The sequence below is a fragment of the Ornithorhynchus anatinus genome, chromosome 10 (assembly GCF_004115215.2).
Source record: "Ornithorhynchus anatinus isolate Pmale09 chromosome 10, mOrnAna1.pri.v4, whole genome shotgun sequence".
Taxonomy (NCBI): Eukaryota; Metazoa; Chordata; class Mammalia; order Monotremata; family Ornithorhynchidae; genus Ornithorhynchus; species Ornithorhynchus anatinus.
Window position 1 is genome coordinate 12,253,785 of NC_041737.1, and position 14,894 is coordinate 12,268,678.

The 14,894-nt window shown below is 46.2% G+C and overlaps 1 protein-coding gene across 12 annotated transcripts in view; it reads left to right on the forward strand.

The window, feature by feature from the left end:
- PAM (peptidylglycine alpha-amidating monooxygenase) overlaps positions 1-14,894 on the forward strand; it is a 180,813-nt gene that overhangs the window by 154,172 nt on the left and 11,747 nt on the right. For all 12 annotated transcript variants that reach the window (XM_029074123.1, XM_029074128.1, XM_029074129.1 and 9 more), the window contains 4 exons: positions 3,410-3,539; positions 8,190-8,306; positions 13,371-13,443; positions 14,077-14,287. In XM_029074123.1, the coding sequence (XP_028929956.1) occupies positions 3,410-3,539; positions 8,190-8,306; positions 13,371-13,443; positions 14,077-14,287 (531 nt within the window). The remainder of the gene's footprint in view (positions 1-3,409; positions 3,540-8,189; positions 8,307-13,370; positions 13,444-14,076; positions 14,288-14,894) is intronic.

Here is a 14,894-nt window from a genome sequence, read left to right on the forward strand (position 1 = left end):
TTGCTTCAGATCGGTAAATCGGATCATTTCAGAATCATCAAGTCCCTAACCAAGATAAGTCCTTTTTCCTTCACCGAAGAAAAATTAGCAATGTAGCCCAGGAGAGTTTTTCCTCTGTTAATGCATTTTTAAAAATCTTTTTGGAAATATATCATCCGGTTGCCTTTTCCCCACTGGCCCTACATATTGAAATAATCATTATCCTGGGATGGAAGTGAGACTTTCAGTCCTTGATCTATCCTGGGAAGGCTCAGGGAGGCAGGATCAGCTTCAGGGAGCCTGATCAACTTGCCCCGCTCCTCCCACCCTTGAGGCTTCTGACAACTCCAGGCTTGATGTCCCCACCCGCACCCCTTCCCATGACTCCTGCAGCCCCATTCACTGCTGAGGGAAAAGCCCAGAGGGGTGTGCACCCTTTAGGTGATACTCCACCATCATCTTTAGTAGGGGACCTATGCCCAGGACACCAGGAGTGGAGGGTGGACTCTCCCCTGAGAGCTTTCCCGACTCTCCAGAAGTGACTGCCAACTTCCTTGCACTGGCAGATGTGAACCCCGTTGCCCCAGGAACCTGGTTTCAGGCACCGGTGAGCTCTGTCCACGGTGGCAGTTTGCCGGAATTGACTGGTGAGATCAAAGTGGCATGTTTTAATCTTTATTTTGTTCAAACCGTATAGGGTTTTCAGGACTCGTGACAGAATTTGAAATCCAACTTTTCCCTCCATTTATGACTGATGGCGGGTATCTCCTTAGGGATGTTGAGGTTATTCATCATAGTACGAGTCATCTCTGCTGCTGGGCGCTAAACATCACCGTAGAATCACAGGGGTGTTTTCATGAAGCCATTCTGTATCCCAGTGACAGCTTTATTGAGCTTCCTAGCAACAGCACTGACTACTTGGGGTGAATTTGCATTTCTCAAAGCCCTTTGCCACTAAGGAAATTCAAATTGTTTTTCCAGCAGTCGAGCCTCGTCACCATCACGATGACGCTGATACATGAAATTGCTTCCAGATAGGTAAACCAAGGGGCTGGAACAGGCCTGCGGCTTGATCTCTCCTTCACTGAAAATTTGTTTCCAACAGACTGTATTAAAGGCATCCGAACTATCACTGTGAGGTCCTGCGGGTGCCTCGCCTGCCTGGGCAATGGGGAAGGGTGGGTTTGAACAATAGTAATTGATACTTGTTAAGCACTTACAGTGTGCTAAGCACTGGGGTAGATACAAGATAATCAGGTTGGGCAGAGTCTCTGTCCCCCATGGGGCTCACGCTCTTAATCCCCATTTTACAGATGAGGTAACTGAGGCCCAGAGAAGTGAAGTGACTGGCCCGAGGTCACACGGCAGACTTGTGGCAGAGCCAGAATTAGAACCCAGGTCCTTTGGACTCCCAGGCCCGGGCTTTAGTCAGTAAGCCATGCTGCTCGAACCCACCCTGAGTGCCGTTTGCTTGAGAGGGATTAGCTGCTGAGAGCCAGCCCAGGCTGAGCTGTCCAAGGACGTGCTGGGGGAGAAAGGCAAGATCTCCGTCCCACTTTTAGATGTAAGTTTGCCGTCCTCCCCCTCCCACCCACGGCCCCGGGCTCCCAGCCACTCGATCAGATAATCAGGGCATGGATTACCACCACCGACCAGCTCTCGAGGGGCACGGAGGCCATGGGTTCTACCCCAGGCCCTGCCAGTCGACTGCCGGGTGATCTTGGTCAAGTCGCTTAACTTCTTTGGGCCTCGGTTTCCTCGTCTGTAATGTGGGGGGTTAGGTACCTGTTCTCCCTCAGCCTGTGGGACCCACAGGACTGCTTCTGACCTGATTATATCTACCCCAGCGCTTAGTATAGTGCTCGATACGTAGCAAGCGCTTCATGAACACCACACAGTTATTATTCACTGTGGGGAGGTGCTTAAGAAAGAATGCGTGGCCAGCCACAAAACCTCTGACCACCACCAGACTGTGGGAATGTTGGGCCCTGCTAGGACAACCTTATAAGGGATGTGAAATGAGTGAATGCTGGGTTCATCTGCTCTGGCAATTTAATACAAATTTTGCCTCGCCCTCACGTATTTCACTAATCCAGTTGTAAGAGCTAGCATTTCTTAGATGGCTCCTCCTGGTGAATGAGAAACTGTCCTCTGCAAGGGGGTGCCGACTCATGACGGCCCTTTGGATGACCCATAGACATGAACAAACATGTAATACTGATAATGTGGCCTGTTGTGCTTAAATCAATCAGTGGTATTTATTGAGTGCTTACTGTGTGCAGAGCACCGGACGAAGCGCTTGGGAGAGGACAAATAGGAGAAAAATACTTACAAGTGTTGTAGATAGCTAAAAGAAGACCTGTCACGGGGTAGATGTTAAGAGGCGTTCTATTTATTGTCTGTCCCTAATTTGTGATTGGTGAATTATATCTGCCGGCTGCCAGCCAGCATTCCACCTATGAAGTGGCCCACCTGACTGAAAATCTAGCAAGTCCTGGCCTTAGACCTTGAAAAGCATTGCCAGAGCTGATGAACCCAGCAGGTAGCTAGAGGAAGACATTATCACCGTGGCGCTCCTTTAGTAACGCTGGTATACGTTAAGCGCGTCCTATGTGCCAAGCACCGTACTAAGCGCTGGGGTAGATACAGTATGAGCAGATCAGACATAGTCCCTGTCCCACATGGGGCATCCTTTCCATAGCTTCCGTCTTTGGCAGCGAGGCGGTGTTGCCTCTGGCTAAGCCATCCTTGCTGACAAGGTCCAGAAAAATCTGCCAGGCGAAAAGCTGGCTCACATCTATCGAGGCCCCAGTGAAGCCAGTCGAGGCCAGTTCCAGGCCCAGACTAGTGAGTATTTCTGAAAAGTTAATTTCTCTTAGGCCCCGGGCATCTGCGTGGCCAAGACCAGGCCCTTCTGGGCAGACACAGTTCAGGAGACCAGGGCTCCAGAAGTCATTATAGAAGGGCCGTGTGGGTTGTGGAGAAGAAAGCTATCTAACCTTCTTTCCAAAAAGTCCTAGCTTAATTTATCTGAGGCTTCAGGCGTCTGTGTGGCCAAGTCCATGCCCTTCTGGGCAGGCATATTTTAGAAGTCCAGGGATCCAGAAGTCGTCGTAGAAGCGTTGTGAGGTTGGGGAGAAGAAGGCTATGAATTTGACCTTAATGAATGAAGAACATCCTGATTTTCCAGGGTCAGGGTAGGTGTGAATTCCAGAGTCAGGTTCAAAGCAACATCAGCCACTTGTTTCAGAACCAAAGATTCCAGCAGCTTGGCCGTTGACAGTTTTTCCAAGAAGGATGTAAGTTGCTTTTCCGGTTCAATGTGCCACGCATGTTGTTTGCATGGAATTGTGCTGCCCATAAAGCTCTAAGTCCTTGTAGCCTTCCTCCGGTCCGGATCTCATGCTACTTGTACAACTCTTTGTTCCAGATTTCCACATGGAAGAGGTTCCGGATTGGCCCGGGGTCCGCCTGAGACTGGGCCAAGTTTCCGGATTGGCCGTGGACCTTGACAATCACCTGGTGGTTTTCCACAGGGGCGACCACGTCTGGGATGGAAAGTGAGTAAAGGTTTTTCCCGGGGTGAGTTGATCTTCCAGGTCTGGGTGTCTTCCTCTGGGTGGCATCTGAGTTGAGGTCCACTCTGATTTTTTTCCAACCTCTTCCGATGCAAATCCAGATGGGAAAGCTGGTCCCTGCCTAGTCTCAGTGCTGCTTCAGGCTGGGGCGGTTCAACAAGGAGGCAACAAGGCCGTGAAAGCGACATCACCTCCCAAGGCAAGGGCTTCAGGATGGACACTTTTTGCTTTTCGGTCCATTCTCCTCTCTAGGAGTGGGGTTTCTCCTGCCCCTGGCTAAAATTGAAATAAATGGAAATCCAGGACAACTTCTGGGCCACTGTTTGGAAAACATGGCACTCCTTTGAGATGATCTGGTAGGGAGCAGAGCGAAGAGACTGGGGACTTTTCTTCCAGTCCTTGTTGCCCCTATAGAGGAACTCAGGGAGGATGTGGGGAGGATGAGCCGGGGAAGGACCCACAGTCATGTGATGCTTATCCAAACCTTTGTCATGGATCTTATCTATGTGTCCTGGGATTTTTTCAGAGCCTGGGAACCTCCTCCCATTGCAAATTATTACACTGGAGCCTAAGCCTCTATAAAAAAGACCCTTTTTCCTTAACATAAAAAAATTATCCCTTGTGCAATATTAACAGGTTAGACGCAGTCTGTGGCCCACATGGGGCACATGGTCCTGATCCCCATTTGACAGATGAGATACCTGAGGCACAGAGAAATTAAGTGACTTGCCCAAAGTCACACAGCAGACAAGTGGCCGAACTAGAATTAGAACCCATGCTAGTATAACACGTTCAATAAATACCATTGATTGACTGACCTAGCGGAAAAAGTAATACTAATAATGTTGGCATTTGTTAAGCGCTTACTATGTGCCAAGCAGTGTTCTGAGCACTGGGGTAGATACAATGTAATTAGGAGTTCCTACGTGGGGATCACAGCCTTAATCCCCATTTTACAGATGAGGTAACTGAGGCACAGAGAAGTTAAGTGACTTGCCCAAAGTCACACAGCTGACAAGTGGCAGAGCCAGAATTCAAACCCATGATCTCTGACTCCAAAGCCCATGCTCTTTCCATTGAGCCACGCTGCTTCTGCATCTACCCCAGCGCTTAGCACAAAGCAAGCAGTTAATAAATACCATGATTATTTCAAGTGGAAGATGATCAACCTTTGGAGATGTCATCATGACTCTATGTTGCCGAAGGGAGAGAACAAAGAATTAGTTATGGAAGTATGAAAGTGTAGAGTTAGCAGAGAATTAGGCGTTGGCCACAGTGCAAAAGACATCATGTGTTGGACTTACAGTGAGAGAGAGGGAACGCCAAAGCAAGATTCTAGCTCAGTCAGTCATTCAGTGCCTTAGGAAAAAGAAATAGAGTCAACTCTGGGTTCCAATTTCTCTGGGGGAGGACAGAGGAGAGCTAAGACAAGGAACTAAGGTCGGTCAGTCAGCCAATCGCATTTATTGAGCGCTTGCTGTGTCCAGAGCACTGTTGTAAGCACTTGGGAGGGTACAATATATAATAAAAAGACACATTCCCTGCCCACAACAAGCTTTACAGTCTACGGCGGGAGACAGACCTTAAATAAGTACATTACAGATATGCACCCAAGAGGTGCATGTGGTACATAAACGTGGGTCGATTCCCCCCTTTGCCCGAGGGGAAAGGAAAGTGTGCTATTTTCCTCTCCTACTTAAAGTCTTAGATAACTCTGGGCAAGAAGATGCTGAATTCGTTTCATTTTGTGTGATGAAGATGCGTGAGGGAATTTAAAATAAACTGAGGTAGCCAGCCAAACTCACATTTAAATGATTTTGACTGGGAGCTCTTGTGAGAAGGGATTGCAACTTTGGTATGTCAATCCCTATAGAATCCTAAACCCTAGTTAGGGAAGTAATTGTTGAACTGATATAGACTGATAACTCTGCATAAGAAAAAAATCATCCTGAGTAATAATAATAATGTTGGTATTTGTTAAGCGCTTACTATGTGCCGAGCACTGTTCTAAACGCTGGGGTAGACACAGGGGAATCAGGTTGTCCCACGTGGGGCTCACAGTCTTAATCCCCATTTTACAGATGAGGGAACTGAGGCACAGAGAAGTTAAGTGACTTGCCCACAGTCACACAGCCGACAAGTGGCAGAGCTGGGATTCGAACTCATGAGCCCTGACTCCAAAGCCCGTGCTCTTTCCACTGAGCCACGCTGCTTCTCTAAGCATTATTGAGTGTTTAGCATTAAGTGCTCCAAAGTCCAGAAGTACAATTGATAAGGGGCAAGTTTGCCTGGAAAATGAAAAGGTTTGACAGGCAAATATGTCAGTTTTTGGGGTCCGTGATGTGGGGCTGTCACCTAAAGTGTTCATGTTTGAAGTAGATTGGCCTAGTGGAAGGAGCACGGGCCTGGGAGTCAGAGGACCTAAATTCTACTCCCAGTTCTGCCACTTCCCTGCTGTGTGACCTTGGGCAAGTCACTGAACTTCTCTGTGCCTCAGTTACCTCATTTGCAAAAGGGGGATTAAATCCTATTCCCTCCACTTAGCCCATGAGCCTCATAGAGGACAGGGACTGCATCTGACCTGATTATCTTGTATTTACACCAGAGTGTAGTACAGTGCTTGGCGCGTGATAAGAACTTAACAAATACCATAGTTATTATTAGTATCGATTTTTCAAGAAATGCTTTTTCGTTTTTGGCCCTAGAGAGAAGCCATTTGCCCAGTCATGCCCCTAGCTACATTCCTCTGCCAATCCCTTTAAAAAGATTTTTGCAATGGCTTGCTTTCTTCCTTTTATCATTTTCACATTTCACCAAATTGTGATCAAATAATGAGCCAGTTAAAAACTTAATGAAATCAGTTTCCTGCCATAAAAATATATATATTTCCTTGATGTTGCTGGGTGGTTTTAACCGCTCATAGTAACAAAAGTAAACGACATTGCTTTGTTTTTAGGTTGACAAAGCTGGATCGATAGTGTGTGTTAAATTGAAAGCATCATTAATAAGAACCTCTTTGGGGACTATTGTTACCTTTCAGGAAAAAAACTACTAGAGGAGACTGTTAGCCTAGAAGGATCAAATAATTGTGTGATGTATATTTTTAACGGCAAGAGAACATCATTCTAAATATTGGGTGGTTCTACTAGGGTTATGCATGAGTCTCAGAAGTATCTCTACCAAACTAATCAATGGAGGGGTAACAGACTTGAATAGTAGGTCACCTTCCAAAAGAGCAAGCTGAATCTCTATAAATATTTAATGTCATGCTGACCTTTTTTTTTGGGTTTTGGTTTATGCTGTTACGCTATAAAGTATTAATAGCTTTTTTCGCATCCTTCTCTGTTGCTATAAGGAAAATTCTGTTTCACCTAAGATCCATTAATTGTAGAATGATTTCAGGAGGCACCAAGAAAATGCTAATAATAATAATAACTAAAGCAACTCACTTTGCCTTGGGCTTTAAAAAGTCACCAAAATAAATTAGAATAGTCGTGATGATTATTTGTAAAAATGAGACCTCCCCTCCCCCCCAATTAATTGTGTAGGCAAAACATTTGGAAAGCTTTTTATCCTTTAAGTTTATCATGGAAGCACTCAAATTGATTTTCCTAAATTTAATTAAATGTATTTCAGTAATGTGCTTATAAGTTAAGCTAAGGCTATTCCCATGTTTTTACATGTAATTTATTCTAAAAAAAGTGTAACCGGTATATTTTGCCAAACCATATATTTTTGTGAAGTAGCATAGCTGTTTTTAATAGCACTTAAATTTGAAGTATCTATCTCCTTTCCCCCCCTCTTCCCTCATACATACTCCTGGGGACTTTATTTTAACATTAGAGAGAAAATTAAACAGGAAGTCAATAAATATTTTTCTCCTTTTGTAACCTTGGAAGTTGGTTCATTGAGAATGTGCTTATGTTGAACTAATAGATCTGTGCTCAGCACAGCTGATAGGCCCCAGGTGATCATGCCCAACATGCAGGCATTAACAGATATTTGAAGAAAATAACAAATCAACGGCACAGAACTTCGAATGAACACGGTCTTTTTCCAATCCCTGCTCTGTCGCTTGTCTGTTGTGTGACCTGGGGCAAGTCACTTAATTTTTCTGTGCCTCAATTACTTCATCTGTAAAATGGGGATTAAGTCTGTGAGCCCCACGTGGGACATGGACCGTGAGCAACCTGACCAGCTTGTATCTACCCCAGCATTTAGTGCAGTGCCTGGCACACAGTAAGCGCTTAACAAATACCATTAAAAAAAAACTGCCATTGAAATCTAGCAAGTAGAGAAAGCAGTATGGCTTAGGGGAAGGAGCATTGGCCTCGGAGTCAGAGAACCTGAGTTCTAGTCAGTTGCTTGCTGTGTGACCTTGAGCAAGTCCCTTGATTTCTCTGTGCCTCATTTCTCCCGTTCTCCCTCCTATTTAGACTGTGAGCCCAGGCAGGTCAGGGACTGTATCCAACCTAAATGATTTATCTCTACTTCAGCGCTTAGAACAGTATTTGAGACGTAGTAAGTGCTTAACAAATCCCCTAAAAAGGTGGAATGGAACTGGCGGTGTGGGCTTTCCCAGGCACCCAGTAGCTCAGATTTAACGATTTTCCATTTTGATGTTTGACCCAGCTCGTTTGACGCATCGTTTGTTTACCAACAAAGAGGACTCGGCCCGATCAAAGAGGCGACCATCCTTGTAATAGACCCAAACAGCGCGGCGGTACTTCAGTCCACTGGAAAGAATCTGTAAGTTACGTTGTGATTTTTAAACCGAAATCGCGAAGATGACCCATTGGCGGGCTGGGGCCGGCCGGCCGGTGAGGCTAATGACCGGGTACCCATCGTTGGCCAGTTGGCAAATCGGTGGTATTTACTGAGTGCTTGCTGTGTACAGAGCGCCCAACTAAGGGCTTGGGAAGGTACAGTACAATAGAGTTGGTTGACGTGATCGTTGCCCACATTCATTCATTCATTCAATAGTATTTATTGAGCACTTACTATGTGCAGAGCACTGTACGAAGCGCTTGGAATGTACAGTTCGGCAACGGTTAGAGACGGAGAGCTTACAGTCGAGGGGGGGAGAAATCGTTATGAAACAGTGCCTAGGTGGGAATCACTCTCCCGCTGAGGAAGGCAGTCAGTCAAAGAGAAGCAGCGTGGCTCAGTGGAAAGAGCCCGGGTTTGGGAGTCAGCGGTCATGGGTTCGAATTCTGCCCCTGCCACTTGTCAGCTGTGTGACTGTGGGCAAGTCACTTTACTTCTCGGTGCCTCAGTTACCTCATCTGTAAAATGGGAATTAAGACTGTGAGCCTCACGTGGGACAACCTGATTACCCTGTATCTACCCCAGCGCTTAGAACAGTGCTCTGCACATAGTAAGAGCTTGACAAATGCCAACATCATTATTATTATTATTGAGGCACAGGAGTTCACCGTGCCCTCAAACACCATCTCCCACATGTCGTACCTCTGCCTCGGAGCACCGCACGTACTCTTCCCCCATCCTGGAATTCCCCCACTTCGTCAATCCACAACCATCTCTCTCTTTCAATTCTCTCGCTTCAGTTCTCTCTCTTCAATTATATACTAAAAACCCACCTTCTCCACCATAAAACTTTTCCATCTTAGGCCCATCTAGCTCACTCGATATCTCTCAGTTCTCCAGGGAATAGATATTTTAGGGGGATATTAAGTGTCATTTGAGATTAACTTATTAGCCGGCTTTGTTTTTAATTTTAGCTTCTAAATTTTTATGATTCACTTACAGCTTGTGCATGGCAAGCTTATCCGGGGTACTATTCCTCCTTTTTGGCCTGTGGACAGGGAACATGTCTGGGAACTCTGTTTTATTGTGTCCTCTTAAGGGCTTAGTAAAATGCTGTGCACACAGAAAGCGCTCAAGAAATACTATTAATTGATTGATTGATTTTCTCCTTATGCAAATGGATAAACCTAGGTAAAATGCAGGCAGGGAGTAGCCAACAAGACCACTGAGGAGGGAAAACTTGACAAAAAATAGGTTGGTGATGTATAAATTATGACATTTGAACACAGAGGCAGCAGCGTATTTATATCTACCCCTAAGGCAAGTTTAATGAGTGTTCATCGTGGGCAGGGAACATGTTTACCAACTTTCTTATATTGTACTCTCCCAAACACATAGTACCATGCTTTGTACACAGTAAGCACTCAATAAATATGACTGATTGTGGACCAGCTCAAGGACAAGTATGTTCCTTGAAAAGAACATGGACATGGGGATCAGAGAACCTGGGTTCTCATTCTAGCTGTACCTGCTGGGTGATTTTGGGCAGGCGTTTCCTTCCCTGTGCTTCAGTTTCCTCATCTGTAAAATGTGGATTCAATACCTGTTCTCCTTCCTACTTGGACTCTGAGCCCCATGTGGGACAGGGACTGTCCCACAGTCTGATTAACAGTGCCTCAAACAGTGCTTGGCACATAGTAGCTCTTAACAAATACAACTATTATATTATAATGATAATACTGATAATGATAATAATTATAATAACAGTAAATAGACAAGGGAAGCCGACTTGGAGGAGCTGAGGGAGCCAGAGAGGTTCACTCTGGAGGCTTTCATACCCATTATAGAACAGTTCTGCCTCCTTCCTCCAATCTCCTACCTACGCACCCACGTATGGTAGCCCTCAAGAAAATGTCCAGCCGGAAAGGAGACAGGTGAACCCTCAGATGGGAAATCTTGTGCTACCTCTCCCACCGAGCATTCTACTCCCTAGAGGAGCCGGTGGGGAGCAGATAGTCACGGTGGTAATTGTTTATACTAAAGCTGGAGATAAGGTTATTAGGTCACAGGTCAATTTTGGGTTTCAGGGAGGAGACTGAAGTCTAGGAGCCCCCGTAGTAGCATTCTTGGAAATTGGCTCCAATTGCACACCCAAGGCAAGCGTGCTTCAGGAAGTCACAGGTCAGGTGCAGATGGAGATCTGGTAGCCAGAAAATTTGCTCAGTTGTTGATCCTGTTGCCAAGAATGGGGGGGTTGACGGTTCGTCCCACAAACGGTCCAGGTTGGTGTGCTAACGAGTGGAGAATTAGGATGGGATTCCTAAAAAAAAAAACTTTAGTCCCATCTGGTGGTGAAAGTGTTAAGAAAAATGCCACCAAATATTTTACAAGTGAAATTGAGAAAGGCAGGGATTGTTTTAAGAACACATTTTTGAAAAGGAATTGAGGTGGGAAAACCCATCCCCGCTCAATAGCCGACCTGTGTCAACTGTATGTACCTTCTTTGGTTTTTCTTATGCCTCTGGGACTTGGCCCTGTTGGTCACAGGTCTTCGGTGCATTTGTGTCTGACCCGTCTACCTTATTAGCTCACTTTCTCTCTGAGGCAGGGAGGGTGACTTCCTCCTTCTAGAACCTCCCTGGGCTCATAATGCCGTGCTCTGCCTCCATGGGGAAGTCCCGTACGTTTGATTGCTCTGCAGCCGAACAAATCATTCTTCAGTGGGAAGCAACATGTGAGCAAAAGGAACACGTTACAGAGGTAAAAAGTGCCCTCCACTTACATGAATTGAGGAGTAAACAAACTCCATGTGAAACCTCTCTGAGCACCAGATGTAGCTCATGATTTCGTCTCTTGCCTAAACCACGCTGTGAACTTGGCAGTTCAAGGAAGTTGGGCTAATGTGCGTGGCTGTTGCCAACAGCGGCCATTCATTCATTCAGTCGTATTTACTGAGCACTTATTGTGTGCAGAGCACTGTACTAAGCACTTGAGAAAATGCAATACAACAGTAAACAATGACATTCCCAGCTTACAACAAGCCCACGGTCTAGAGTTAGGAAGACAGAAAGACAGCAAGAGCACAAGCCCGGGAGTCAGCCTGGGTCCTAATCCCCGCTCTGCCAATTGCCCACCGTGTAACTGTGGCCAAGTCATTTCACTGCTCTGTGCCTCGGTTTCCTCGATTGTTAAGTGAAGATTAAGTCCCTGTTCTCCCTTCTACGTAGACTGTGAGCCCCATGCAGGACAGGGACTGTGTCCGACCTAATTAGCTTGTACCTACCCCAGTGCAGTGTTTGACACATAATAAATGCTAAACAAATGCCATAAAAAAAAGGACTGGGCTTTGAGGTTCCCACCAGCTATTTAGACTGTTGCAGGAGCTAGCAGAAGCGTCCAGTGTTGAAAGGTTAGGGAAGGTGATGATATTATTTTTATTTATATTAATATCTGTCTCCCCCTCTACACTGTGAACTCATTATGGGTAGGAAATGAGTCTACCAACTCTGTTACAGTGTATTCTCTAAAGCACCCACTATAGAGCCGATAGTAAGCGATTAGTAAATACAGTGAATTGATTGAGTGCAATAATCACACCTATTGACTCAGGAGCTGGTGATAGTGAAGTTCAGTAATAATTGTGGTATCTGTTAAGTGCTTACTATGGGCCAGGTACTGTACTAAGCACCAGTAAAATACAAGATAATTGGGTTGAACTCAGTCCCTGTCCCACACTGGGCTCACACCCTTAATCCCCATTTTACAGATGAGGTAACAGGCCCCGAGAAATTACTTACCCAAGGTCCCACAGCAGGCCACCCAGGTCCTTGTGACTCCCAGCCCCACGCTCTTTCCACAAGGCCATATTGCTTCATCGGACAGTATTTTACTGCTATGAAGCTGAGGTTTCAAATACCAATCAGTCGTTTTAATCGACTGGTTGATGCAGCGGATGATAAGGGAGCAGAATTCATTACAACCAGAAGTAGTGGGTTCGGTAGAGATGTAGGTAAACTTGTGGGGCGAGAGGTCTCCAATAAGGTTGTAGAAGGGATGGTAGCGATAGCAGATGGCACGTCCTTTACCCGTAAGTAGGATGACAAGAAGGGCAGCGAGAGTACTGGATGTCAATTAATCAAGCAGTGATATTTATTGAGCACTTAGTGTGTCGAGCACTGTTCTGTGTGCTTGGGAGGGTACTTCCCACTGTCAGGAACCAGAACACCAGACTGTAGGACTGACTTGGCTGGACAGTACTTTTGATTTCTATCCTTCCATTTCAGAAAACGCTTAACTTGTTTATGTATAAATGCACAACTCTTCTGGGTTTTTTTTATGTACTTAGGTGTGTTTAGATGTTTTTCAGCAAATTACCTGTTTTCCTTAGAATTTCAGTCCTGTCTTTCTGGACCCAGTTTCTCTTTGGTGATTTTCTTCAAGTTATCTAAGAATTCAATTTAAACTTTGAAATAAACTCCAGATAGTCACAATCTGCTCCCCCTGGGGTCTCACACTCCCCTAAAGAGAATAGAGGCAGCAGTGAGTGAGGGCTCCCTGGTGGGAGATGGGCTCTGACCTACGATTCCTGGGAATTGTGAATGCAGCACCCAGGTGATACCTAGGTGATTCACTTTTCTGATTATTATTATTATCATATTTGTTAAGCACTTATAATGTGTCAAGCACTCCTCTAAGCACTAGAGTGGATACAAGTTAATCAGGTCAGGCACTGTCCCTGCCCACGTAGAGCTCAAAGTCCAAGTAGGAGGGCTGACAGGCATTGACTCCATTTTACAAATGAGGAAACTGAGGCACAGAGAAGTGATGTGACTCATCCACGATCACACAGCAGGCAACTGGCAGAGCCAGGAGTAGAAACCAGGTCCTCTAACTCCCAGGCCCATGCTCTTTCTAGGCCACGCTGATTTGTGTAGTTGTTACTCTACGGGTGTGTGCGGTGATACTTGGGTATTTTCTCCCAGAAACCTGAATTGGAGGTAACTGATGACTCTGACAAATGATGATGCCGTCATTTTTGTTTTACAGGTTTTATTTACCTCACGGCTTGAGCGTAGATAAAGACGGAAATTACTGGGTTACTGACGTGGCTCTCCACCAGGTACTTATGTCACTTCGGTGAAAAGAAACCCTACAGATCGAGGAAAATAAGCCTCCAGCTTCTTTCCTCTCGACTTCTCTTTCAACCCCGTACAACATTCCAGATTCAAAGATATAAACCGACGTGCCGCGTTGGCCGGCTAATCTCTTCCCCAAGCAGTCGGGCAAGCACCCGCCCAGGTTTTTAACAGAGATCTGGATGGGATTGCCGAAGGGTACCAGCAGTTGACTGCGTCTTGTTTTGAGGCGCGGGTTTCCCAAGTGGAGAATGGACTGAGGTCCAAAGTCTCGGGCATCCAAAGTGGAGGAGGTGGTGGAGCCAGAGAAGTAGGCAAGGGGGCCATTGACTGAGGGCTCCCAATGGCCAGGGACTCCCAGTAGCCTCGATCCTGCCCGGAACCTAAGTGAAATGAAGGGGAAAGGGTCCAGAGATCCACATGGGGGGAAACAGAGACGGGATCAAGGTGTTTCCCAACACTTGTTCCTTTCAGCAGCACCCGAGCCTGCCTCAGCCCCTGCTATTGCTGAGGGAAATGGTCCTCCTAAACCCTAGAGTGTGTGCTTTTGGGAGTGTGTGTGTGTGTCTGCGAGTGTGTACAGATTGGGCAACCTTTTCCTCTTTTGTTCTCAAAAGGTCTTCAAGCTGGCACCAAACTCTCAAGAGCATCCTCTGCTGATCTTAGGAAAGAGCATGCAACCGGGCAGTGACAAGAATCATTTCTGCCAACCCACCGACGTGGCCGTGGATCCGGGGTCCGGAGCCATTTATGTCGCCGACGGCTACTGCAACAGTCGGATCGTCCAGTTTTCCCAGGACGGAGCGTTTGTCACTCAGTGGGGCGAAGGTAACCTCCGGGCCTCACGCCACCGGCTTGGCGGGGTTTGTCCGGGGTCTCTAGCAACAAACCCACAGATTCACCTCCTGAAGATTCCCTGCCTGAGAATCCCTTTCTCCAGAGACAGAAAACTGTCTAGAAAACAATCAGTGAATCGATCCCACTAAGTGCGTGGGAGAGTAATAATTATGTTACTTGTTCATTTGTTAAGTGCTTACTATATGCCAGGCACTAAGTACTGAGGTGGAGACAGGTTAATCAGGTTGGATTCAGTCCCTGTCCCACGTGGGGCTCACAGTCTCAATCCCCATTTTACAGACGAGGTAACTGAGGCAGAGAGAAGCAAACTGACATGCCCAAGGACACACAACACACAGGTGGTGGAACTGGGATTAGAACCCATGACCTTCTGAATCCCAGGCCCATGCTCTATCCACTTTGCCATGCTGCTTCTCCCTGTACAATAGAGTACAATACAACAGAGTGGGTAGGCACAATTCCTGCCCAGTAGGAGCTTACAGTCTAGTGGGAGAGACAGACACTAAAGTAAATTACAGATCGGAGAATCGGCAGAGCATAGGGATATGTATGTAATTTCTGTGGGGCTTGGATAGAG